This window comes from Pipistrellus kuhlii, unplaced genomic scaffold, assembly GCF_014108245.1.
Source record: "Pipistrellus kuhlii isolate mPipKuh1 unplaced genomic scaffold, mPipKuh1.p scaffold_m20_p_7, whole genome shotgun sequence".
Taxonomy (NCBI): Eukaryota; Metazoa; Chordata; class Mammalia; order Chiroptera; family Vespertilionidae; genus Pipistrellus; species Pipistrellus kuhlii.
In genome coordinates, this window is record NW_023425573.1 from 10,330,026 (window position 1) to 10,355,855 (window position 25,830).

Below are 25,830 nucleotides of genomic sequence, written 5' to 3' on the forward strand. Positions count from 1 at the left end.
AATCTAAACAGAAAACTTGAAATTAGAAACATTCATGCTAGGATTTCCTGTAAACCAGGAATTACAAAAGCATTTGGAATCACACAAATCAAGCCACCTATCTTATATCTTTGATGCTATATAATGGTTAACTAGTTCTGTACAACCACCATCATTTTGGTGCATAAAGAGATTTTTAGTAGTTATGGCTAAAACCAGTTCAAGCTATCCTAATTCCCTCCTTTAGTTTCTACTCAATGATATTAATTCTACACAATGATGTCAACCAGAAAAAGTACAGCCCCCTTTTCAAGCTAATTAACATTTTATTAACTCTTAATTTATTAACAAACTCCTAAACTCTTAATTAACAAACTCTTAATTTCTCCTATCACTTTGCTTTGAATTTTATAAAATTTTCATTTCTTTAAAAAAATATGTGCCCCGTTTTTCCAAAATAAAAATAAAAAAAATATGTGCCCTACAAAGTAGACACATCATTGGGCAGGGCTATTCTTTTATTATAATTTGTAAAATTACAAAATCTGTGTATGCTAAGTTGGTTTCCTGCCACAAGAACACTTAAAAAAAAAAAAAATATATATATATATATATATATATATATATATATATATATATAATTGATTTTTTATAGAGAAGAAATGAGAGGGACAGAGAGTTAGAAACATCAATGAGAGAGAATCATCTATCAGCTGCCTCCTGCACACCCCCCATTGGGGATGTGCCCGCAACCAAGGTACATTCCCTTGACCGTAATCGAACCCGGGACCTCTCAGTCTGCAGGCTGACTCTCTATCCACTGAGCCAAACCGGCTTCAAAACAAGAACACTTTTGATGTACCCCTTACTTATGAGTGAATTCTATGAAACTACTGACACAGGAAATAAGATGGCTTTAACAGCATCAAAATTACTTTCTTTAAACTTTTTCTTTCAGTATACAGAATGATTTTTAAGCTGAAAGAATTCACCATTCTCTATTTAATGAGAATAGAAAGATTCATTGCATACTACAGAGTATGAGGAAAAATGATTGCTTGGAGAAAAAAAGAGAGAAAAGTCTACCTCACGAAAACTCAAACTCACCTTTCCTTTGTGTTTGGGACTTGTCTGGCCTACGAGCGAAGCATGATAAATGAGACCATACTTAGGGGTATCCCGTCTAGACTTCAGAGCTCTGAATAGTGCCTTTTCTGCTCCAAGAATCTGAACTGTGGAAGCTGCATGTTTGGCCAAATTCAAAAGAGAACCTTCAAGAGAAAAGAAGTAGCTACAATCATTTTTTAATTACTTCAAAGTTCCATGCATTAAATACAGAACCTACAGTCTGGTTATTATAGCCAACAGAACAAAAATCTGATATAATACAAAAACTTTCTCTAAGTGTAGAATTTCCTAAAAATCCAGATGCCTCAACATTTGTGATTCTTCCATTAGCATCACAAGCAAAAGTATGATGAATGTCTATGATAAGCTGAAGATTGAGCTTGTTCAATTTAACATATTTGCCTGATAAATGGTTTTATTATTTTTCACTCTAATTAGCATACCACGAGGGCCTATATAATAAGCCTAATATGTTAAGTGTCCGGTCTATTCAACCAATCAATGTGTAATATGCTAATGACATGCTAAGGCTCCTCTATTGCACGCTATGATGTGCACTGACCACCAGGGGGTAGACAATCTGACCTGTAGGTGAGCTTGCTGCTAGGGTCCAGCCAATCAGGACTAACGGAGACAGGCAGGACACACCCTGGAGTTCTCAAGCAGCCCCTCCCTGGCTGGCCAACCTTCCAAGTGTACCCCTAGGCCTGGCCTGCACCCTCTCGCAATCTGGGCTGAGGGACTGCCCTCCTCAGAGTGCACAAATTTTGTGCACCAGGACTATAGTATAAATATCAACATACATACCTGCAGACAACCCTCAATCTAATCTCTATTTTTTGAGATTTTAAATATCAAATATACTTCAGATATGAAAAAAAAAATCAACAATCCCATAAAAGTGGAAACTTATTAGGACATCTTATAGAACCAAGTGATAAAGTCCAAACACTTTTGTTTATCCATAGTTAAGATATGGATGGAGATATGATTATAAGTACACAAATTGAGTAGGAAAAGTTGCTGCTTTGTTAGATCTGCTACAAATTTAGATAAACCTATGAAATTTTGGATGCAGACAACAAATCATCTTAAATGATTCCATCCTTACAACTGGACACATTAAGATCTTTAGTGATGGATTATTACGTCTCCAGTAATATAAAACTGGGGATATCTGATGACATATTTAACCAATGAAGTATCTATACTAGTTTAAACACTTGGTTGTAGGGGACACATTAAGATCTTTAGTGATGGGCCGAGACCGGTTTGGCTCAATGGATAGAGCGTCAGCTTGGGGACTGAAGGGACCCGGGTTCGATTCTGGTCAAGGGCATGTACCTTGGTTACAGGCATAGTCCCAGTAGGGGCTGTGCAAGGGGCAGCTGATGGATGACTCTCATCGATGTTTGTAACTCTCTCTCCCTTCCTCTCTGTACAAAATCAATAAAATATATTTTTTTAAAAAAGAAAAAAGATCTTTATTGATGCATTATTACGTCTCCAATATAAAATAATGAACCAATACCTTACTATATTTACAATACCACCATATATATGTATTGAGTTTTATTATAAGTTCCTTATTTAAAATGTTTTTGTATGTCAAATATATTAAAATATAAAACAGCATATTCAATTGTGAAACACATTTAAAAAATATATATATATATCTTACTAATTTTTTACAAAGAGGGAGAGGAATAGAGTTAGAAACATTGATGAGAGAGAAACAGCAATCAGCTGCCTCCTGCACACCTCCTACTGAGGATATACCCATAACCAAGGTATACATGCCCTTGACAAGTATCGAACCTGGGACCTCTCAGTCCGTAGGCCAACACTCTATCCACTGCGCCAAACTGGTCAGGGCGAAACACATTCTTGATTAAGGCTTATATAGTCTGACATTTCCTTCAACAATAGACCACATATATGACAGCAGTAGGCCAAGTGATGTAGGAAGCTGCACCATCTAGGTCTGTGTACGTGCACTCTATAACATTCGTACAATGTTGAAATGGCCCAACAATGACCAGTTTCTCAGACTGTATCCCTGTCATACAGTAGTGCATGATTGTATCATTACCTGCTGTGATTTCTCAAAACTCCTCAAGTTTTGATCCAATCAGTTTCAAATTTTGTTTCTTTTTTATTATTTTTTTATTTTATTTATTTATTTATTTATTTATTTATATATATATTTTATTAATTTTTTACAGAGAGGAAGGGAGACAGATAGAGCCAGAAACATCGATGAGAGAGAAACATCGACCAGCTGCCTCTTGCACACCCCCTACTGGGGATGCGCCCGCAACCAAGGTACATACCCTTGACAGGAATAGAACCCGGGACCTTTCAGTCCACAGGCCGACGCTCTACCACTGAGCCAAACCCAAACCGGTTTCGGCTCTTTTTTAAATCCTTACCTGAGAATATGCTTAGGAAGAGGAAGGGAAAGAACAAGAAACATACATTGATGCCTTCTGAATGTGCTCCAACCAGGGATTGAACTTTATACCCAGGCATATACCCTGGGAGTTCATCATTATACAGGACTATCGATGTTCAACCCAACTAAGCCAATGGGGCCAGATAATTTTCCAATTAAAGTTGACCTTCAATGTTATTTTGTATTATTTTTGGGTATACAACAATTACATACTTTACACAAGTGGTTAGACAAAATGTTATTTACAAAATGTTCACTGGTATTTCAAGTACCAAGCCGGCACCATACATAGCTATAACAGTATTATTGTCTATATTCTCTATGCTCTACTTTTACTTCCTTGGGACTATTTTGTAACTACCAATATGTACTTCTTAATTCCTTCATCTTTTTCACCAAGCCTCCAAACACTTCTGGTAACCATCAGTTGATTTTTTTTTTATTATTATAAAATGTTAATTGATCATAGCCTCTTGTATTCATCTGATTATTCTAATGAACAGCAAATTTCTGATAATGGACAAGTGTCTCAGAAGAGGTAGTGACTAAAGATGCCTTCATTATCCCAAAGGAAATCAGGCATACAAGTAAAAATCATCATCGAACACTGGTCCTTAGCCCTCACCCACATATTACCTAACTCTATTATCTAAAATTTCTTTAATAACTGTAGTTTAAAGATTTTAAAAAGTCCTAGCTAGGAATAAACTCAATATCCACATTACAAATTACATTAAAATCATCACCTGCATGAGCAATAAGCCGTGCTCCAACTAATTCTCCAACCATGACCGTGACATTGGGGGCAATGGCCATCATTCGATTTTGTAGGTATTCATAGAGCTGGGTTCTATATTCTGAGATTTCAATCACCTAGTATAAGGAACAAAATGAATAATTCATAAATGATTGAGTACAGTTTAAATTTTACAAGTCTAAAACCTCAGAGTCCTATATCTATCACAGAACTAATCATTGCATACAAGTTTCCTATAGAAGGGCTGCTGTTAAGATTTTTATTGCATAATTAGGAGCCCAGCATGCAATTCGAAATCGTGCGGCACCGACCACTCTCAAGTCACCGGTCTGGCCCTGCCTCGCTCCCTGCACCTGCAGCACCCACAGCAACTGCTGTTCAGGCCCTTCCCCAGTGCAGTCGAGTGGAGGCCCCTGCAGTCTGCCCCCAATGCTGCATGCACAATCTCCTCCTGTCTGGTCAACCCATTAAGGCGTCTTGATTAATCAGCATATTTGTGTTATAGATAGATAGATGTATGTAAGCAACTTAATACCAGTAAACTAAAAATGCTAGCCAAGCTCTAGCTGGTTTGGTTCAGTAGATAGTGTGTCAGCCTGCAGACTGAAATGTCCCAGATTTGATTATGGTCAAAGGCACAACCCTGCATTTCGGGCTCCACCCCCAGTAGAGGGCATGCAGGAGGCAGCCAATCAATGATTCTCTCTCATCACTGATGTTTCTCTTGGGGCAAAAGGAACCCATTCCAGGGCACTCTGCCCTTCACAAAGGAAAGAGAACCCTCCCCGGGGCTCCCGCCGGCTTCTCCGGGATCGGTTGTGCTATTGCACTGAACGTCTTGGGGCGCCCGTCTATGGCACAGCCCCTCATCACTGATGTTCCTCTCTCCCCCCTCTCTCTTCCTCTCAGAAATTCAATAAAATATGTAAATAAAGTATTAACCAATATTACTGTTATTTTTTAAAAACTTCCAAAGATAAGACATTTGTGTCACTCTCTGATTCTTGTACAGCTATTTCTAAAGGAAAGAAAGGGAAAAAAAATCACGATAGGCTATAGACATAGAAGTTAAAATAACTCAAGCTATCCTTCTCTGCCTTCTTAATGAATTTATAATCATTATCCTAACAATGCAAAAACACAAATAAATTAGTACTTTAAGTATATAAATCAAGATGGCATCAGATGAGGTAGTGACTGAACACCCTCATATTTCTTTATCAGGTGAACAATAAGTTTAAAAATCATCACTGCCATCAGAAAATTATTATTGCAATGCTGGTACCACCACAACTAGTTTCTCTATATGTAGTTTACCTGAGTGCAGAGATGCAGAATGTTGCAAATATCTTCTTCTGAAACCTCTGTTCCCATAGATATCTCTGCAGCTGCTTTCACTTCTGCTTCAACTTCCTCTGGCAGTAATTCAGAAAGTTGGGCTGAGGCATAATTCCTCCTGTCACCTATGGAATGTTTGCAGAGGATGAGGAAGAATCACTTTTGAATGAATTATAACAAAAGCCACCAAACAGTCAAAAAAAAAGGGGGGGGGGGGGCAGAGATAAGCCAATGAAAAAGGTGCCTAGGCCGAAACCGGTTTGGCTCAATGGATAGAGCGTAGGCTTGGGGACTGAAGGGTCCTGGGTTCGATTCCGGTCAAGGGCATGTACCTTGGTGGCGGGCATATCCCCAGTAGGGGGTGTGCAAGAGGCAGCTGATCGATGACTCTCTCTCTCATCGATGTTTCTAACTCTCTATCTCTCTCCCTTCCTCTCTGTACAAAATCAATAAAATATATTTTTAAAAAAAGCAAAAAAGAAAAGGTGCCTAAACAAAAATCAAACAAATTTGGCCTAGTAATTGTCCTATGTAAAGGTTTAATTTTAGAGAGTTAAACCTCTCCCCATCCATCAGCTTCCTCAAGAAACAAATAAATAGCCGAAACCGGTTTGGCTCAGTGGATAGAGCGTCGGCCTGCGGACTGAAGGGTCCCAGGATTGATTCCAGTGGTTCTATTGTGGTTGTGGGCACATCCCTGGTAGGGGGTGTGCAGGAGGCAGCTGATCGATGTTTCTCTCTCATCGATGTTTCTGGCTGTCTATCCCTCTCTCTTCCTCTCTGTAAAAAAATCAATAAAATATATTTAAAAAAAAAAACCCCACCACACATAAATAAATAAATGGGGGGAAAAGAAAAACCCACCACCGACACAAAGCCCTTCAACAGAACTATTACTGTGACAGACAACTGGTAGTTAAGATTATATAGAAGTGAGGGCCATAAATCCTTGGGACAATAACATGGCAATATAATGAGCCAAGTAACTCATTTATTAATATTCAGCATCTTCTACTAATACTACTCTATTACTAATATAGATTACAACAGTAACAATACAAACAGCAATATAGTTTTTAATATTAATTATGGATATCCCATCTGTCGTTGCCCTTATTAATGAAAAATTCACTATGAGACATATTCACTAGAAGAAGTCATTTAAAGAAAAATTAGAGACCCACATTCTGTTGCACAGGCCTTCAAAATAAAAGTTGTCTGTTCTTGAAATTTAACAGATATTAATATGGCCACACATAAAACATAATTTTAGTTGTAAAAAATTATGGGAAGCTTGTTAAGAAAAAAAAATTTTAACTCAGGTTTTTAAAGCATAAAGTTAACTCACCAACTTTCTGCAAACACTTGCAGTATGTCAAATTATCTGAAATTATTTTTCCTAATTCAGGGAAATGCCAGCCATACCATTCTCTACACCGCATAATGTAGTTGTTTAGTTCTTTATCCAAATCATCCAACAAAGCTGCAGCAGATTAAAATAAAAAACAAAACAGGAATTTAAAAGGATTTTTTAAATTGGGGTAGATACACATAAAATTGATCACTTTAACCATTTTCAAATGTACATTTCAGTGGCATCAAGTACATTCACGATGTTGTGCAACCACTAGAGAACCCTCCCTTTCATCATCCCAAACTAACTCTCCACCCTCACCTTCCCCCAGGCCCTGGTCATCTGTTCTACTGTCTCTTTATGTATTTGCCTATTCTATTGTAGGAACCTCACAAGTCTTTTTTAGTGTGGCTTATTTCACTTAGCATTTTTTTAAAAATTCATCTCTGTTGTAGGTAGCATGTACTAGAACTTCATCCCTTTTTAAGGATGTGTATATACCATTATGTTTGTCCACTCATCTGTTAACAGGCATATGATATATTCCTATCTTTTGATACTGTAAATGATGCTGTATGAACAGGGGTGTATAAGTATCTGTTTGCATACCTGCTTTAAATTCTTTTGGGTATACACCCAGAAATGCAATTGCTGTTTAAAGGTCTTTTTAAAATTGAAAAATGCATAGTATTTAAAAAAAAAAGTCACTTAATATGAAATGTCCTATTATAAAACCAAGTGATAAAAGCAAAACAACACAATACAGTCCTCATATAATTTTAGCACTTTTTATGGAAAACAAATGAACTGGTTTACACTTATAATGACATTCACATTATTTCCAACTAGTCTAAATTATGGGTAGTTTTTCTTTTCCTATTCTGCATTTTCCAATTTCTTATAAAGAGTTTTAGTTATGCCCTGGCCAGTGGGATTTAGTTTGTTGAATATTGGTCCCAGCACCAAAAGGTCACTGGTTCAATTCCCAGTCAGAGAACATGTCCAGGTTGTGGCATCAATCCCTGATCAGGGGTACATGTGAAAAGCAGCTAATTAACGCCCTCCCTCCCGACAACCCAAATCAATTAAAAATATTTAAAAGAGAGTTCTAGTTACTTTCTTTCTCAACAGAATTATAAAAGATACAGTTTTAACAGTAAGGGGGGAAAAATTCAGAACAGTGTAGACCTCACATTTATTATACTTACAAATTGCCTGAACAATCATTGTGTCCACTTTATCAGCACTAAATTTCAATCTATATCGGGACAAGCTGGGGAGAAGGAAGATAAATTACTAAGATAGCAACTATAAAAAGCATTTTATAATTAATACCTGAAAAACTTGTAAAAACCCAAATCCCTACCCTCAGAGCTAGTTTTAGTTTTACTTTTTCTTCATGGGAAAATCAGTTGCAAGACCAAAAAATACACATTTAAGAAGAAAATAATACACCTGTCCTGCTATAACCCATAGTTCTGTAACATTCATTTACGAATGACAACTAGAATAATGCTGTATAGTACAGGTCATATTGATTCAGATTATAGCATATTAATGTCTTATACCAGCAGGTAACAAAAAAAATGCAGTACTGTTAACACCTGAAAACAGAAAGGTAAGGAGGAATAACCTATATAATAAAGTGTAGTATGCAAATTGCCCCCTTGACCTGGAGTTCGAATACGGGGCAGGGCCAACCAGAAGGGAGGGAAGCCACTAGGGACCCTACCAGAGCATCTGTAAAATGAGGGCACTACTATTGCTGTAAGAATCGTAGAATGTGCTTAGAACAGTACTATATAATTGTTTACTAAGTAAAATCCAACTTTGTTTTCAATTAAATCTCACCTGTGGGCCAACCCAAGACACATAGCTGCCATTTCTCGTGGTTCTACCCCAGGTATTAATCCATCCATCTGTGAACGAATTCCTCTCATAAGTTCATTAACAACAGGACTATGGATGCAACTGAGATTTAGCTTTTCCTATTAAAAAAAAAAAAAAATCATTTGTACTAAAGAAATAAAAGCTATAAAAAGTTAAATACAGTTTAACCTAGTTCTGTGTTTTATTGGTGTGAGAAATCTTTTACTATCTTACTTGTCTTCTTTTAAAAATTATAAAACTAACTTTAAAAATTATAAAGATAACATACACAGATTTTAATCAATACACTCTAGGACAAGTGAATAAAAAGCAAAATTTTGAACCTACAGAAAAGTCCTACAGATAAATGTTAGCATCGGTTAGGTACTGCCAAATACACATAATACATGTGTTAATCAACACCAGCATTTTGGGCCATTTCACCCTGAACTTGTCAGATCTCCAAATATATACATGTTAATATGTATGTGTACAAAAAAATACATTTTGTCATATTGAGTGTATTTGCTAACTCCATCATACAAATCTACAGTTCTTGTCCACCATATCAAAATTGTATATATTGCATCATGTTTAAGAAACAAATATTTAGAATGTAATATTCTGTGTAAATTTTTTTTACTGTATTTGATCTTAGCCAAAAGGCAGAGAAGTGCTCAGTGTTAATTTAAATGGAGAAACTGAAAAAATTAAAGATACCATAATCACACCATAAAGCAACTTGCCGTCTGCATGTCTGTTTATATACTTATGCTAAAAGTTAATGATAGGTTGCCTTCTGCACATCCCCTACTGAGGATTGAGCCTGCAACCCGGATATGTGCTCAGGATCCTTCTGTCTACACGCCAATGCTCTATCCACAGAAGCCATCCAAAACAGCAAGAGCTAGAAGTTAATGTTTTTAACAGAAATAAACTAAGAATGTAGAGACTGACACCATCAACTAAGACTTCATGACCTGATAGTATTAGAAGTAATCTATTTACACAAACCTCTTAAATTTATAATCCTAGCTTTAAAAATACTCAAATCTCTAACTTTCCTATCTACAAAATCTACAACATAAAATAATTTCGAAGATCAAACCATCACAACTGGCTCTCAAACGGTTCTGCCTTTCATTTTTGGGAGCCTACTTTTCTGGTCTTTCCTTCCACTTTCACTTTGTTTAACTCACTGTGTTTCCCCGAAAATAAGACCTAGCACAACTTTGGGAGAAAAAATTAATATAAGACACTGTCTTATTTTCGGGGGAAAAGTTTTCTAACAAACACATACACTAAAAAAGAAATGTCATGACTCCATTAACGTTGGAAGGGGGAGGGGGGGAATGTGCCTAAACCAAAATATGACAGGATATACACAAATGGTTAACGGACAATCTCCAGGTGGCAAGATTAAAGCTATTTTTTAAAATATCTTTTTTGGGTGTATTTGAATTTCCTACAATTAACATACATGCTTAGCTCTGATAATCATATCGAAATCAATGATGCAGCCTAGGGGAAAAAGATAAAAATCTGAGAACTTATGACGAACAACTGATTGGGAGGTCGAGATTTGAGATCACTATGCCGAATGGTGAGTTCTGAGTAGAAGCTCGAAGGAAGAGTCACTTTACCTTTATGACCCCTCCTAGTTTAGCATCAGCAACAGCTAAGGGTTCGTGGGCTTCTTTTACTATTTTCTTCAGAACTTTTTTTAGTTGCTTGTTGATTTTGCCCTCCATCAGAGCTGTGAATGCTTTTCAGGAAAAAAAACAACAACAACAAACAAATAAAAAAAAACAAGAGTTAATGCTCAATTTTTAACTGTAAGAGCTTAAGATCTTATTTAAATTTAAAAAATAAAAATATGCATTCCCTTTCAAAAGGGCTAAATTTAACATGGTTTCTACTGTGAAATGATAAACATGTTTTACAAGTTACACATGTCACATCATCTGATCTCGTCACCCTCATTTCTATTCGAGAACCAGGAGTTAAACGGAAGGTTCTGCTGCTATGTAAGCATATTGAAGTGGGGCCTAACCTTTGCCAACTCCCAATCCACAGGTGTCATCGGGCTTATAAACCTCCACCGATGGAAATGTTAGTACAGAGGCAGCCTGTTCAATTTTGGGACAGCTTTCATTTCGGTTAAGCTTTAAACCTTACTTTCATAACTTTAAACCTTACTTTCATAACTCTCACCTTCCTTAGACCTACACTGAGATCTTCTAAACCCACATGAACTAATACCCTTTTCATATTCGTCTGGGTTTTAGTAGAATTTAAAGTATGCCTGGCAGAAGGAAGTTTGTCATAATTTCGAAGGCCAAGCATTTAGACATCCAGACACTTGCTCTTTCTTCCTGACAATATCTCCATTCATCGGAATTACACATCACTTTCATTTATTACCTGGAAATATGAAAGGTAAAGACGAAAACTTTTGGCTACCACACAGCTCTCTGCATTCTAAAAAGCTAAGATTCAACCTATTTTTATTGGGATCTAACCTTTTACAATGCTGATTGCTTAGTAATTTTCCTTTTTAATAAGAGTTGTATTCTTTCCTTACATAATTAAAAACTTATAGAGGTGGACTTGAAAGGGTCAATGGGGAAAAGGGAACATATACTTTAAAACACTCTATTCTCTATTCTAACATTTACATTTATCCCCCCTTTATAAAAAAGTTCGTTAATTACTGTTCATATGTACTTTAAAAAGATGACACATAGAGATGGTGACAGGGAAAGGTGAAGCTGAGTCTTCCCTCTACTTATCTTCGTTACTGGCCACTGTTCAGCATCTCCTAATAGTTCTCATTTCATCCAAATGTAGGATGGCCCAAACTTTACTGTGACTATTTCGAAGACTTAGATCTTAAAAATTTGACCTAGAGTAAAAATAAACCTTTTCACCGAAACTGGTTTGGCTCAGTGGATAGAGTGTTGGCCTGTGGACTGAAAGGTCCCAGGTTTGATTCTGGTCAAGGGAATGTGCAGGAGGCAGCTGATCAATGTTTCTCTCATCAATGTTTCTAACTTTCTATCCCTCTCCCTATCTTCCTGTAAAAAAAGCAATAAAATACATATAAAAAAAAAGTTACTGTATTTAAAAAAATAAAGTAAACCTTTTCATTGAAAAGTCATATTTGAACCTCTGGGGTCAGTATAAATTGACAACACACCCCATCAAATGCTTTCTTACAATATGGAGCGTTAACATATAGTCTGACATCTGCAACCACTGCATTTTGGCTCTTGTAACAGGCAGTGGGAAGTTTAATTCTCAGGAAGAACTCTACTCTTAGTAATAAGGCAATGTTAAAATTTCTGGTAAAAGATGAGAAAAGACAGTGAGGTTTCTATGACCAGATTTTGACAGAGCTTTTTACTTTCATTCATTTACCCCAAATTATTTACGTGCTAGAATCTAGGGATTTGAGAGCAAACAACAGTCTCTGCCTTCATGGAACTTGGATTAAGGTGTCAGAGGGTTCTCACTTAGTATAGAATTTTCACTATTTACCTTACAACATTTTAAGAAATACCAAAAACCTGGTAGGGAAATGTGCTTCCTCTGAAGCCTCAGTTTTATCATCTAAAAACAGTGATATTACCTACTTCACAGGTTTGTTTCAAGATTTTGGAGCGATGAATAAAAAATCTGACAAACTGTGACCAATATATTAGTTATAGTAAAAACTTGCTTCATGTTTGGGTAGAGGTTGGACCTATCCATTTAATAGTTCAATAAGGATTGATCAGAACTGTACTAAAAAGATTAGAGGTTATATACAAAAAGTTCAAGAGAGGCCACTGAGGATCAGAGCTTAGAGCTTTTACAACTCTATGTGATAAATGCATCCCAATATATTTACCTATATTTCTACCCATATTAAATTTTAAAGCAATAATGTACAGAACCATATTTTTAAAAAGTCCCCAGATAAAAATTATCATAGTTGTGCGTTATGGCACTATAAAGCTTTCATTAACAATTTAGCAGCCCTAGAACCATTTTTTAAAATTAAAAAAAAAATTGGCTTATGGTTGGGTTTTCCTTCAGCTCACCCCTTTTGTCAAGATTAGGATGGCCCAGCCGAAACCGGTTTGGCTCAGTGGTAGAGCGTTGGTGTGCGGACTGAAAGGTCCCGGGTTCGATTCCGGTCAAGGGCATGTACCTTGGTTGCGGGCACATCCCCAGTGGGGGGTGTGCAAGAGGCAGCTGGTCAATGTTTCTCTCTCATCGACGTTTCTAGCTCTCTCTCTCTCTCCCTTCCTCTCTGTAAAAAATCAATATTAAAAAAAAAAAAAAAAAAAAAGATTAGGATGGCCCATTAATAATCCAGCATATTTATTTAGTTGAATTCCTAAGTTTCACAAGAGAACTATATCCTTCTCCTGTGGCTGATGAACCAAATTATTTGGGTCTGTCAAATTCAATAAGACACATCCTTACTTATGGCTCTTCATTTTCAAATTATACTTCAAGTAGTTGACTGATTTGATATAGAATCTAAGCAACTGAAAAATTTATGATTAGGGTTTTATATCTGGTCTTGTGTCCCCTAATATTGAAAAAACAACAATGTATAAAACCAATTGCCTACTGAAGCCAAGTCAAGTTAATAAACCCTATTATCCTATGTCTGTTGTCCTATCAGAAGGATTAATTGAAGGATGAGACATCCATTCTTCTAAAGCAGTGTTTCCCAAAGTGTGGTGCGTACCCCCAGGGGTACAGGAAGAGTTTGGTGGAGATATGCACTACTCCGTGCTTAGCTGCGCCTAATTCTACGTTCTCATGAGTACGAGGGGTACTCAGCGTTACAAAAATTATAGAAGGGGTACACATATGTCAGAAGTTCGGAAAACACTGTCTAAAGCACGTGTCAAACACAAGGCCCGCGGGCCAAATCCATCCCGCCAGGCCTTGCAATGTGGCCCGCACCGCGCTGTCATCACTGCACTCCGGCTGCGTTTCCATCACAATGACAGTTTATGACTGTTCAGTAAACCATTCGGCCCACGATTTAGGCTGGATTTTAGATTTTGGCCCCTTCTCTGATTGAGTTCGACACCCCTAGTCTAAAGCATAAAAAATCACGCCTCCTTAGGTAACAGCTCTAATGCCTGAGTTTCATAATATACACAAACCTAAAGGTATTAGTTTTCCTAAAACTTTTAATAATGTGCCTTTTCAAACTAAAAAATGTGTATCCTTGGAGAGCTGTTTTATTATTTCAACTGGGAATGCTGGCTTTTCTCAACTATACCATTAGAGTAGAATGATCAGAGCTGTGTGCTCGACCACATTACCTTGGTCCCTTGTAGAACAGCTTTTACTGAATTGTGCTTTAGCATTATGCTGTTGGTTTCCACAGGGAGATCAATTTAACCACTTCTCAGCTCTCATCACATGGGGAGGGAAACCAGCCCTATGGTGAAAAAAGCTAACTCAATGTTGTCTCAGTGGTAGTGACGAATTTGTTAGATCACTTAAATTCAGTTCTGAAAAGAATGCATCATTGACAACATCAAATAAGGTTAACTCAGGCAACTGAAGCAAACAATTTTTTAATAAGGATAACAAATTGTCAAGATTAAAAACAAAAAAGTTAGCCTTTTACTTTACCTGCTAATGCTTCTGCTGTATCCTGAAATTTCTCAAAATGTTTTAGCTTAACTCTAGAAGAAAGAAAAGAAGTCATGCAGGCACACTGATTTCTGTAAAAGCCACATGTTTAGGAAAGGTTGTTCGACTGTTTCCAAAGCATGCACTGATAACTTCCCTCCAAAGGGTACCAGGGTACAAGGTTAGATATTATTCACAAAATGACCAGTTCTGTCGAAACCAGTTTGGCTCAGTGGATAGAGTATCGGCCTGCAGACTGAAAGGTCCCAGGTTCGATTCCAGTCAAGGGCATCTACCTTGGTTGTGGGCACATCCCCGGGGGGGGGGGGGGGGGGGGGGGTTGCAAGAGACAGCTGATCGATGTTTCTCTCACATCGATGTTTCTAACTCTCTATCCCTCTCTCTTGCTCTCTGTAAAAAAAAAAAAAAAAAAAAATCAATAAAAAATATATATTTTAAAAATGACCAGTTCCTCTAAATGTTAGCCTACTAATGTTTGGACTATTATAGAGGAAGTTGTAGGCTTTGAAGGAAACATAGAACAGGAAAGAGGTTGACTACCACATCTAAACCACAGGAAAGATGCTGAAGCTTCAACATAACCTCTGTTGCTTAAAACTAGACTCAGATGCCTAAGAAAAGGAGTCTGTCTTAGGAAGCTTATGACACTAATTTGTCATTCCAGTAAAAATACCATTAAACAACAGCTTATTGTCAAATCTGATTGCTGTCGATCTTATTTTTACTCCCCTCTTTCTCCACCCAGTTATGTGCAGATTATCATTTCATATGGAAACAAAGACATTTAATCCATTGCTGTCTCAGTGGTAGTGACGAATAGTTGAGTGAGATCACTTAGATTCAGTTCCAATAAGAATACATCATTGACAACAATGAATTAAGTTAACCCAGCCAATTAAAGCATATATTCCTTTAAAAAGAGAAAATTAGCCCTAGCCAGTTTGGCTCAGTGGATAGACCATTAGTCTGGGGACTGAAGGGTCCTGGGTTCAATTCTAGTCAAGGGCATATATCCGGATTGTGGGCTCAATCCCCAGTAAGGGGCATGCAGGAAGCAGCCAATGAATGAGTCTCATAATTGATGTTTCTCTCTCCTCCTCGCCCTTCCTCTCCGAAATCAACAAAAATATATTTGGGGGGGGGGGGGGGGTGTTTCAGTCTTCTATTGTGTCTCAAATATTATCTTAAGCAAGCTTTTCTCACCTGGTCAGAAACACCCAACAATACAATGATTTGAGGAAAAGTAGTAATTTCATCTATCCTGCCTCACTTCACCCCTATTTGCACCTTTCTGCAGTGGCATTTGCATAAATGCATATATAGATACACAAGAACATGGCAAAAATGGGACCATATTATACAAAATCTGAAGCATGGTTTTCTCAGTATATCATAGACCACTCCCTAGATTTCTAAGAGATCTATAGATATACTAAAGTTTATTCAACAATTACAGTACCAATGAGCATTATTTAAAATTTAGGGTTATGCCACTACAAATGCTGGAACTACACATTTGTTTCTCTAATTATTTAGTATGACATTTCTTTGGGTTCAATACTATCTTCAGCAAGCTTTAGTAGTTTTTTTCTATTCTTGTGAATTTTTATTAGCACTGGCAGATGAATTATGAAATGTCCCTTAACATCCAACGACATAACCTAAACCCACATGTATCAAGATATTAGTCAGGTCCTTCCTAGGGCTCATTCACTAAATGGATAATTTCATAAGGTGATTCACAGATGGTGAGAGCCATGTTGACTGCCCTGAGGAAAAGCCAGCTCTCTCTTACCCCTCATTCCTTTAGCTGGCATCAACATTACACACTCTTTTCCTTTCTCAGACTACCTTTCCAGGATTTCCTAGCTAGATATTCCTCCAGTGGGAGATAGGAAGCTGAAGTCATAAAGAATGAATAAACTGCATAGTAGGTTAAAAAACATTTGAATGATACTAACTTAGAGAAACTAAGTTAAATCCATGCTTTTTGACAAATATTACTTTTAACTAAAATTTATACTTAATTCACAATCAGTTCGTGCTTTGAAAGAACTTACAAAAAAGTAATTTGTGTTGCTGCCCAATCTAGTCTGGATCTAATACAAATTAGTAGAGATAGCTTATGCACCAAATAAGGAAATTAGGCTTATACCAATATCATTCCTGAAATACTTTTTAAAACAAAAGTTATGAAAAATAACAATTCCGTGAACAGAGGGGAGGGGTATGTAAAAAGAACCCCTATAGATGTGAAATGCTACATTCTTATTTTCAAGGTGACTTACATTTTATTTGCTTTCTCTGGAGTTTCAAATTCTTTCCACAAACTATCAACCTCTTGAAGTTTCTTCTCATTCAAAACCTGTAATAAATATTTAAGTAATTTTAAAAAACAGAACAGTTTAGTCCCAAACAGTAGCTCAGTGGTTAGAGTGTCAGACCTCATACTGAAGGGTCCTGAGTTAGATTCCAGTCATGCCTGAGTTTCTGTATGAATGCAGATTAAACACACATATGTTTCCTTCAAAGTCACACACACACATACCCAGATCCCCAGCCCCAGTAACAATCACTGTTTCCGTCTCCCTTCCACACACTCTAAAAATCAATGGGAAAAATATCTTTGGGTGAAGATTAATGATAAATAGATAAGTAGCTAAAGAGATAAGTAAATAAATGCACAACTTAGGCACCCATATACCCTACTTCTAGTACAACTGCACGTGTGAAATGAGGACGGTGTAAGTTATTTTCTTCCTCTGAAATAATGAACCAGTTTTCTAACCCAGCATAAAATTTTCAAATTAGTAGCTCAAGTGGCACATTTAATAACTGGATGGAATTCAGATCTAGTAGTGGTGGTGGTGATCGTGTGTGTGTGTGTGTGGGGGGGGTGTCTTTGCTGAAAACTTCCTATTTTAAACATCGCAAGCTTCATACAACCAATCTGTAACTCTTTAGTGCCCTCCCCACAAAACACTCACCACCCTGTTCCTCTTCTCTGCCCCATCATCACGCACCCACTTACTGACACCAAAACCCCATTCACGCCACCAGCCAATCCCGTCAGTTCTAGCTTTAAAATTCTCTGATGACCATCTTCAAGTCAACCTCCATCAAAGCCTCTTTAGCTTGTCTAGTTTAATGCAAAACCACCCTTGCAGGCTGTAATCCAGTCATAGAGCACAGGGCATTTATTCCTCTCGTTAAAACTTTCCAGCCATTCTTCAAAAACACTCAGGTTAAAACCCGGACTCCTTCATTACCTTTAAAGCTCTAAGATGGCCTCTGCTCACCTCTCTAACCGGCCAAATCCTCTAACCCAGAACCCTGCACCCCGAAGAGCGAGGCCACGTGTTCGCGGAAACACGCGCCTCCCGGGCCCCAAGCCTTCCCCTTCCTTTCAGGGCAGGGGAGCCTAGGAGGCACCCCTGCTCCCCTGAGCAGTGCCATCCTCTCCGTAAACCTTTCCTTCTCCCCGCCGGTCCCACAACCGCCCTCCCCCTCCAACCGCTCCATCTCCCCCTACCTTAAAGATGGCGTAGCCGACGGACGTTTCAAACAGCACCAGCATGGTGAGGCCGGGTCAGGGCGCGGCGCGGCCCTGGTGAGCGCTAGTCCCAACGGAAAAAGGCCCGACGTGCGGCCCCCGAGCCCGCAGGGCCGCGGCTGGCCCGGCACAGACGCGCACGCCTCCCTGCAGAGCGCAGACCACGCTGCCTAAAGGCTCCACACTGCACTGCGTGCAGGACGCGTGAACGCGCTTCTCCTTCCCCGAGGATGCTGGGAGGCAACGCGCTTCCGGCGGGCGGCGTGACGTCACTTCCGCAATGTTCCCGCCACGGGGGAGGGGCGGGAGGGCCGCCGAATTGTCGCGGGATTTCGCAAGGCGACGAGTTTTTATGCCTGTAGGCTTCACACAGAAGTCAAAGTAAAACGTTGCTTATGCTTATTTTTAAGTCTCACATATGAAATATTCCACGTGTGTCTCGGCGTCTGCCTCAGGGGTAGTAATTGGAGAAGTGCAAGCCGCTGGGCTGTACTCCTGCCTCGAAGTCCTCAGGATGACAGTTCGGTAGGCACCGTGCCTGCGAGCTCTCCTGATGGTTCTTTCTGGCCAAAGTGATGGTTTGGCACAGATGTGTTTCAAATTTATGTGGGTCTCCCTTCCCCCCACCCCCACCTTTTTTTTTTTTTTTTTTACTGCAATGACTCTAGGTATGAATGCAGATGTTCTGTTCTTTTATGAGTGTAATTGATAACCGGCTCGGTGAACCCAGGTGTTTTCCTGGTGTCGTGTCTGGAGATGCTGAAGAATGAGCTACACGAACCAGAAGATTTAAACAAAAGTGTGGAGAATTTATTACAAGCAGATTCAGACTCCCCCACCGGGTGGGGGCCCGAAGAATGGGATGCCAGCAAAGCGAGTCATCCTAGGAGGATATATGTGTTACTAGCCTGCTACCTGTCCATCTATGTCACCCCCTGATTGATGCTCTGTTTATCCCCAGCAAGGAACCTGAACTTTCTGTTTCTGTGTGTACGTACACCTTGTTTATTGCAGGCCCTCCCTTGGTTTCCATGCCTCCTGCTCTCTATCCAAAAACATTTTATTTTATTTTTTTCAGCATGGTTGGTTTCTGTTATTAGGCTTGCTTAAGCTGCCCTGTCTGCCCCCTGTCTGTGTTCTACCTGCCTTTGTTTCCCACTGGATCCCTACCCTATCTGTCTGCGTTTCAAGCTAACTCCCCTCATAATTTGCTTTTCTGATAACATTCAGTCTCCTTGTCTGGTTTAAATACCCCAATTCTTACACAAGTCTGGCTTCCAATAGCAGTGAAATTTCTTGTCTCGCTTCCCAGTCCCAATATCCAGGTTGCCTACAAATATTAACAAACAACCTCCTGGAAGTTATGGAACACTAGGTAACTTGATTTTCACAAGCAGTTCTGCAACCGGGCATCAAGAGAAATGAAAATTCTGAACTAAGTAACAGAAAAAGGTGAAAGTGGGGGGAAATCAATGGGTAGGGGGATCTATGGTATAGACCAGAGCATTACTGACTATAGCATAGGATCCAGTGTGGTCAGGGAAACGAGAAGCCAAAATGGCTTAATTGGGAGAGGGGGGGGGGATAGAGGGGGGTGGGCAGATTAATTGGAAACACTGTGTCTCTTTATATTGTTATATAACTTTATACTTTTTTGGGTCTAGTGTCCTCAATGGCAGTACATCTGCTAGAGAATGGAATCTGTATCTTTCACTTATTTGGATCCTATAAGCCTCAAACTTTTTAAAGTGTGGGCCAGATCACGGTCCCTCAGAGAGCTGGAGGGTCGGACTATATGAACTACTAATTCCTACTGTAACACCTCGGCTGCGCTCACTGCCCAAAAAACCTGGCGGGCCGGATCAGACTCCTCTGCGCGCCGCATGTGGCCCGCGGACCGTAGTTTGAAGACGCCTGCTATAAGGAATAATGTGCTAGTCATGAAGTCAGACCTCATTAAGTGATTGGTAAATATTTAATGAAAGAATACCTGCAAGAAGTAAAGTTCTTTTCCTTGTGTCTAACGCTTTACACAAAGAGGTAATGAGAAACTTACTTACTGTGGCATTTCCTAGAAGTTATCTTTGCACAGTGCCCATATAATTAAATTAAGACAATAATTCAAATAGACAAAAAGGTGACCACAAGAAGGAAACTAAAGGCTGGAGGTCACAGTTTGATTCTGGTCAGGGCACATGCCTGGCTTGTGGGTTCTATTCCCAAGTGTGGGGCGTGCAGGAGGCAGACAATAAATTATTCTCTCTCAATATTGATATTCTATCTCTTTTTCCCTCTCTCTTCCACTCTGAAATCAATAAAAAAATATTTTTAAAAATAAACACTGGCCTGCTTCCACTAAGGGTAAACACACATATCACATCCTACAGAAAAGAAACACACAAACCATGGTGTACCCGAAGAAACAAAAACAAGATACAACAAAACTAGGGTCTAGTTCTAGGTCCCAAATTCAATGAAACCTTGAGCCTTTCTGTAAATTATTTACTCCCAAAGAGAAACAACTCTTCCGCTGACTTTTGCAGTATGGATATCTGAAGACAGAAGAAAGCTTTGCAGATAAGATAATCATCTGAGCTCTGGCTGAGTAGCTCAGTTGGTTGGCGAGTCGTCCTGTGCAGTAAACGTTGTGGGTTCCATTCTGGGTCTGGCTGCATATGGTGGATAGGGGAGCAACTGATGGACGTTTCTGTGATGCACTTGTGTTTCTCTCTCTCTCAAGTCAATTAAAAAAGTCCTTGGTGAGAATTTTAAAAAAGATACTCATGTGAGAAAAATGCAATTTTTTGTTAACTAATTGTTAACTTGGTAACGTATTTTTCTTTAAATGAATGTATGTTTATTTGCTCTGATTTTTTTTTTTAATGAGCAAGCCTTTGAAAACTGGCCTCCTTCATAACTTTCTTTGCAAGTAAATTTTCTTTCCAAATGATTTACCTGTTGACCCTGAGTAAACTGCAGTGCCAGAGGAGTACTCTTCACCTAGACATAATCTTTCTGGCTCTCGAGTTGCCTCTCACGTGACAACAGAGCTTTACTGACCAAATGTCTTTCTCTGTTTCTCTTTGTTTCTGTTTCTAGTTAATGGCCAATTCTGGATGTTGTTCTGGTTTTGATTTGTACAACTATTGCCTTCAATAACATTAAATCTGGCATATTTGTTTGTCTATGATATGACTATTTGATGTGCGCTAGATGGCAGTCAAATAGGCACAGGGAATCTTGACCCCGTTGGCTAGCAGAAGTTAGAGTATGTGATTTTGTTAGTTTTTTGATTATTTGTTCACTTGTCTTTCTGTCTGTTTGTCCTACCACTCTTTGTTATTTGTCTTGTCTGTGGGACATTGTGAGTTACATAACGAAAAGTGTTTTATGTGTCTGTGAACAGAAAACAGCTCTTTGAGATCTGGAACTACTGTAAACAACTGGTGAATTCTGTACTCTGTTTCCTTTCAACCCTTGGAAGTAGTTGGAGAGCTATGGCTACTGGTTTTTGTTTGTGTGTAAGTGAATACAACTTTTTTCCTCCCTGTATCTGTGGCCACACCCCCCCTCTCTGAAAACTATTGAAGATTAATTGGTCATAAAAAAATCTTTCATTTGTGCCCTAGCTGGTTTGGCTCAGTGGATATAGCGTCAGCCTACACAGACTTAAGGGTCCCAGGTTTGATTCTGGTCAAGGGCACATGCCTGGGTTGGGGGTTCAATCTCCAGTAAGTGGCGTGCTGGAAGCAGCCACTTAATGATTCTCTGTCATCATTGATGTTTCTATCTCTCTCTCCCTCCCTCTCCCTTCCTCTCTAAAATCAATAAAAAAAATATTTTTAAAAAATCTGTCATTTGTATGTAATCAAAAAGATTACCATCAAGGGGGGGAAATATATACAATGAGGGTGGAAAATGATTTGAAAAAAATAAATAAATTGAAGTTCTTGTTAATTATGGTAAACTAGAGGCCTGGTGCACGAATTTGTGCACAGGTGGGGTCTGGCCCGTGGCCAGGATGGATCTGGGATGGAGCCGGTCGGGGGAGGGGCCATGGGTGTAAAATTTGCATATTAGCCTTTTATTATATAAGATACTTTGGCCTATCCCAAGTCTGGCCTTTGCCCTTGGTTTCTGAGAGGTAATCTATATCATATTTGATAGGAGTGTCTTTGTTTAGGGTGGGGATTATTCATTCAGGAAAACCAACCATGTGATCAAACAGGCCATAAATTCAACCATTCAATCATTCAATCAATCAATCAATCAACCAACCAATTGGTATGCCTAGATTATTAAGCCCCAATAAAAATCTCTGAACCTGCCCTTGCTGGTTTGGCTTAATGGATATAGCGTCAGCTTCTGCAGACTGAGGGGTCCTAGGTTTGATTCCAGTCAGGGGCACATGTCCTGGTTGTGGGTGATCCTCCTCAATGGATCTCTCTCTTTTCCCTTCCTCTCTCTGAAATCAAATTTTTTTTTTTTTTAAATTTCTGAACCTAGTTGGTGATAATCTATGAATATTGTCATACTTCATTGCTGGGAGGGTAACAAATCCTCACTGATGGGAGAGGACAATGGAAGTTTTGTGTTTGGAACTCTGCCAGATTTTGCCCTGTGTGTTTCTCCCATTAGCTGGTTTTGATCTGTATCCTTTCCCTGTGTAAAATATGGCCCTACCAGCTTGTCTCAGTGGTGGAGTGTCAAACTATGAATGAGGAGGTTGTGGTTCGATTCCAAGTCAGGCACATGTCTAGGTTGTGGGCTCAATCCCCAGTGGAGGGCATGCAGAAGGCAGCTGATGATTCTCTCTCCTCATTGATGTTTCTGTCTCTCTCTTTTTCTCTCCCTATCCCTTCCTTTGAACTCAATAATAAAAAAACATATTAAAAATTTTTTTTAATTCTTTAGCTTTCTTTTTTTTTTTTTAATTAAAATTCTTTCTTGTAAAAGTATTACATCTGTCTCCTCTTTCTTCCATTTATCTCTCCCTGGCAGTTAGCACCCCCTAGCAAAATTTTTTTCTTTATAACAGTCATTTTCATGTCTTCATGTCTTATCATAACTCATTAAAACAAATTCTTGTGGGCTTCCTTTGGGGCACACCCAGAGCTCTCTTCTCCCTTTCTTACGCATGTATCTGTGTTCTCTTTCTTCTAAACTCAAAGGGTCCCAGCAAGACTTGCAACCAGGGGAGCAGCAGGCAGTGGCATTTCATCCACTGAACCTGTCTCCAAGGCCCCCTTTTCTCTGACTTTTCAGTGAGATAATTAATAGGAGCCCAGCTTGGCTCACTTCTGTCACTATGACTTTTACTTCTCGGTCAGCCCATTCTGCCCTACGTGACTCACTTTCTTCCTATAACAATTCGGGAGGGCCAAAGCAGAGCACTGCCAGTCGCTTCTTCTATACCTAAGCACTTCCTTGGTTCCACTCTCCCCAACTTTCATAAATGTAATCTCAAAATAAAAGGAAGAAAACACCAACAAATCCTGAGTTCATTTTCAAACAAGCATTTTTTTTTGTTTTTGTTTTTTGTAAATCCTCACCTGAGGATATTTTCCCATTGATTTTTAGGGAAGTGGAAGGAAGAGAGAAGAAAAGACAGAGAAACATCAATGTAAGAGAAACACATTGATTGGTTGTCTCCTGCACGGGCCCCAATCAGGAGGAACCTGCAACCAAGGTATATGCCCTTGACTGGAATCGAACCCAGGATTCTTCAGTCTACAGAACAACACTCTTTCTTTTAAGCCAAACCAGCTAGAGCAAGCATTTAAATATATATATTTCAGAGAGGAAGGGAGAGGGGGAGAGAGAGATAAAAACATCAATGATGAGAGAGAATCATTAATTAGTTGCCTCCTTCACACCCCCTACTGGGGATCAAGCCAGCAACCCGTGCAAGTGCCCTTGACCAGAATTGAACCTGGGACTCTTCAATCCTAAGACGATGCTCTAGCCACTGAGTCAAATCGGCTAGGGCAGAATGTTTTATTTTTAATTTTTATTTTTTTAAATCAATCTTTATTGTTCATATTATTACAAAGGTTCCTCATTTCTTCCCCCCTCCATCAGGTTCCCACCCCACCCTCCACCCCCTCCCCATTGTCCTCATCCATAGGTGCACAGTTTATGTTCAGTCTCTTCCTCCCTCCCTTTTCCCGATAGTAAATCCCTTTTCAGATAGTAAATCAGTTACTTAGCATTTTCTCATATCAATAATACCTCCACATGCCCAATGATACACTTCACACAAAAGACATTTCCAAATAGGTCAACCAGCCTCATCCAGGCCCCACCCAAGGCATTCACAGATCAACACCCCAGCACTATACTAACTCAACACATCCAGATCTAAGCCTTTATTACTTGATTCAGCAGACCCTCAAGTTCCCACAAAAGTTTCCAGCCATGCCTGAGAGGCAGCTGTGGGGCAGGGACAGGTGAGGAGAGAGCTGTTCCGGGCCTGGCTGCTCCGGGCCTGGCCTCTGTTGCTCTGGTTCGTTCCACAACCAGCTGCTCTGAGTCTGGTCACTGCTGCTCCCGACCTAGTTGCTCTGGACTTGACTGTTGCTGCTCCGGGCCTGGCAGCTCCCAGCCTGGCAGATGCTGCTCCGGGCCTGGCCGCACCCGACCCGGCTGCTCCGGCCTGGCCGCTCCCAGCCTGGCAGCCGCTGCTCCGGGCCTGGTAGGGCAGAATGTTTTAAAAGAAAACCATCTGAAGAGTTAGAAGAATCCTATAGAATGTAAGCTCAATGAGAGTAGAGGCTCTATTTGTTTAGTTCATTTTGATGTTTCTGTCTCTCTCTCCCTCTCCCTTCTGAAGAGTGGAACTCTAAAAACAAACCTATGTGACATTTACATATAACAAGTGGGTGGTGGGCAGAATAAACCTAATATCAATGGCCAAAAAGATGGCAAGCCATGAAATGCAGTGGCAAAACAATTTGTGAAACTGTTGCTTAAGATTATTTGAGCAGCAGACCACATGTCTACTGAGCCCTGGGGGAAGGGAGTAGAAAATAGAAACTTAATAGAGGTTATTTTTAGAAGAGAGTGTCAAGATATTATAAGAAAGAGATGAGATCAGGAAAGAAACCCCTTAAGGGTTTGTAAGAAGCAACAAAAAGGAATAGAGTCTAAAATTTGGGGCCTTACAGCAGCAGTCGGTTTTGCTCAATGGATAGAGCATCAATCCTCAGACTGAAGTGTCCGGGTTGGATTCCAGTCAAGGGCTCTGGTTGGGGCCTGTGCAGGAGGCAACCAGTCAATGTGTTTCTCTTACATTGTTGTTTCTTTCTCTCTGTTTCTCCCCATCCCTTCCTCTCTTTCTAAAATCAATAAAAACATATTTTAAAAAAGGAAACTACCACTTGTCCAGTTGGGGTGCACCATCAAAGAAAATATCACAATTATCTGAAAAAGCTATTAAAATAGCCCTTCCTTCCTCCTCCAATTATATACCTACTTGAGGTTGTATGTTCTTTACATAAACAAATTATAACATGGCAACAATTGAATGAAGTAGATACACTACCTGGTGTCTTCTATGAAGCCAGGCATTTAAAAAATTAAAGACATTTGGTTTTTAATACAAAGTATCTACAAAACAATGGTATAAATGATACTTGCAATTTGCAATAATGTGGCTGTAATTTGCCCCTTACTCTTCAATAAGTATCAGATGTTTAAAGTTCATTTCCATTCACACACTTCTGCTG

The 25,830-nt window shown here is 39.3% G+C and overlaps 1 protein-coding gene and 4 non-coding genes across 9 annotated transcripts in view; all 5 read right to left on the reverse strand.

Annotated features, from left to right (window-relative positions):
- NOP58 (NOP58 ribonucleoprotein) overlaps positions 1-18,335 on the reverse strand; it is a 25,396-nt gene extending 7,061 nt beyond the window's left edge. Inside the window, exons 1-11 of one of the 5 annotated variants that reach the window (XM_036422352.2) lie at positions 18,083-18,335; positions 16,839-16,915; positions 14,530-14,582; positions 10,524-10,645; positions 8,863-8,999; positions 8,220-8,284; positions 7,006-7,140; positions 5,637-5,782; positions 4,309-4,435; positions 1,087-1,250; positions 1-3 (exon numbers count right to left, since the gene is read on the reverse strand). The exon at positions 1-3 is cut by the window's left edge and continues 132 nt beyond it. In XM_036422352.2, the coding sequence (XP_036278245.1) occupies positions 1-3; positions 1,087-1,250; positions 4,309-4,435; positions 5,637-5,782; positions 7,006-7,140; positions 8,220-8,284; positions 8,863-8,999; positions 10,524-10,645; positions 14,530-14,582; positions 16,839-16,915; positions 18,083-18,127 (1,074 nt within the window). In that variant the 5' untranslated portion in view covers positions 18,128-18,335. Of the gene's footprint in view, positions 4-1,086; positions 1,251-4,308; positions 4,436-5,636; positions 5,783-7,005; positions 7,141-8,219; positions 8,285-8,862; positions 9,000-10,523; positions 10,646-12,079; positions 12,099-14,213; positions 14,406-14,529; positions 14,583-16,838; positions 16,922-18,082 lie in introns of those variants that run through there. The other 4 variants (XM_036422355.2, XM_036422354.2, XM_036422353.2 and 1 more) reach the window with 4 other exon arrangements.
- LOC118710053 lies at positions 4,087-4,170 on the reverse strand. The gene has a single exon (XR_004985274.1). It is a non-coding gene; the product is annotated as a small nucleolar RNA SNORD11 (small nucleolar RNA).
- LOC118710054 lies at positions 5,493-5,578 on the reverse strand. The gene has a single exon (XR_004985275.1). It is a non-coding gene; the product is annotated as a small nucleolar RNA SNORD11B (small nucleolar RNA).
- On the reverse strand, positions 14,352-14,436 carry LOC118710045. Its single transcript, XR_004985267.1, has one exon. It is a non-coding gene; the product is annotated as a small nucleolar RNA SNORD70 (small nucleolar RNA).
- LOC118710044 lies at positions 15,339-15,427 on the reverse strand. Its single transcript, XR_004985266.1, has one exon. It is a non-coding gene; the product is annotated as a small nucleolar RNA SNORD70 (small nucleolar RNA).
- Positions 18,336-25,830: the final 7,495 nt, after the last annotated feature.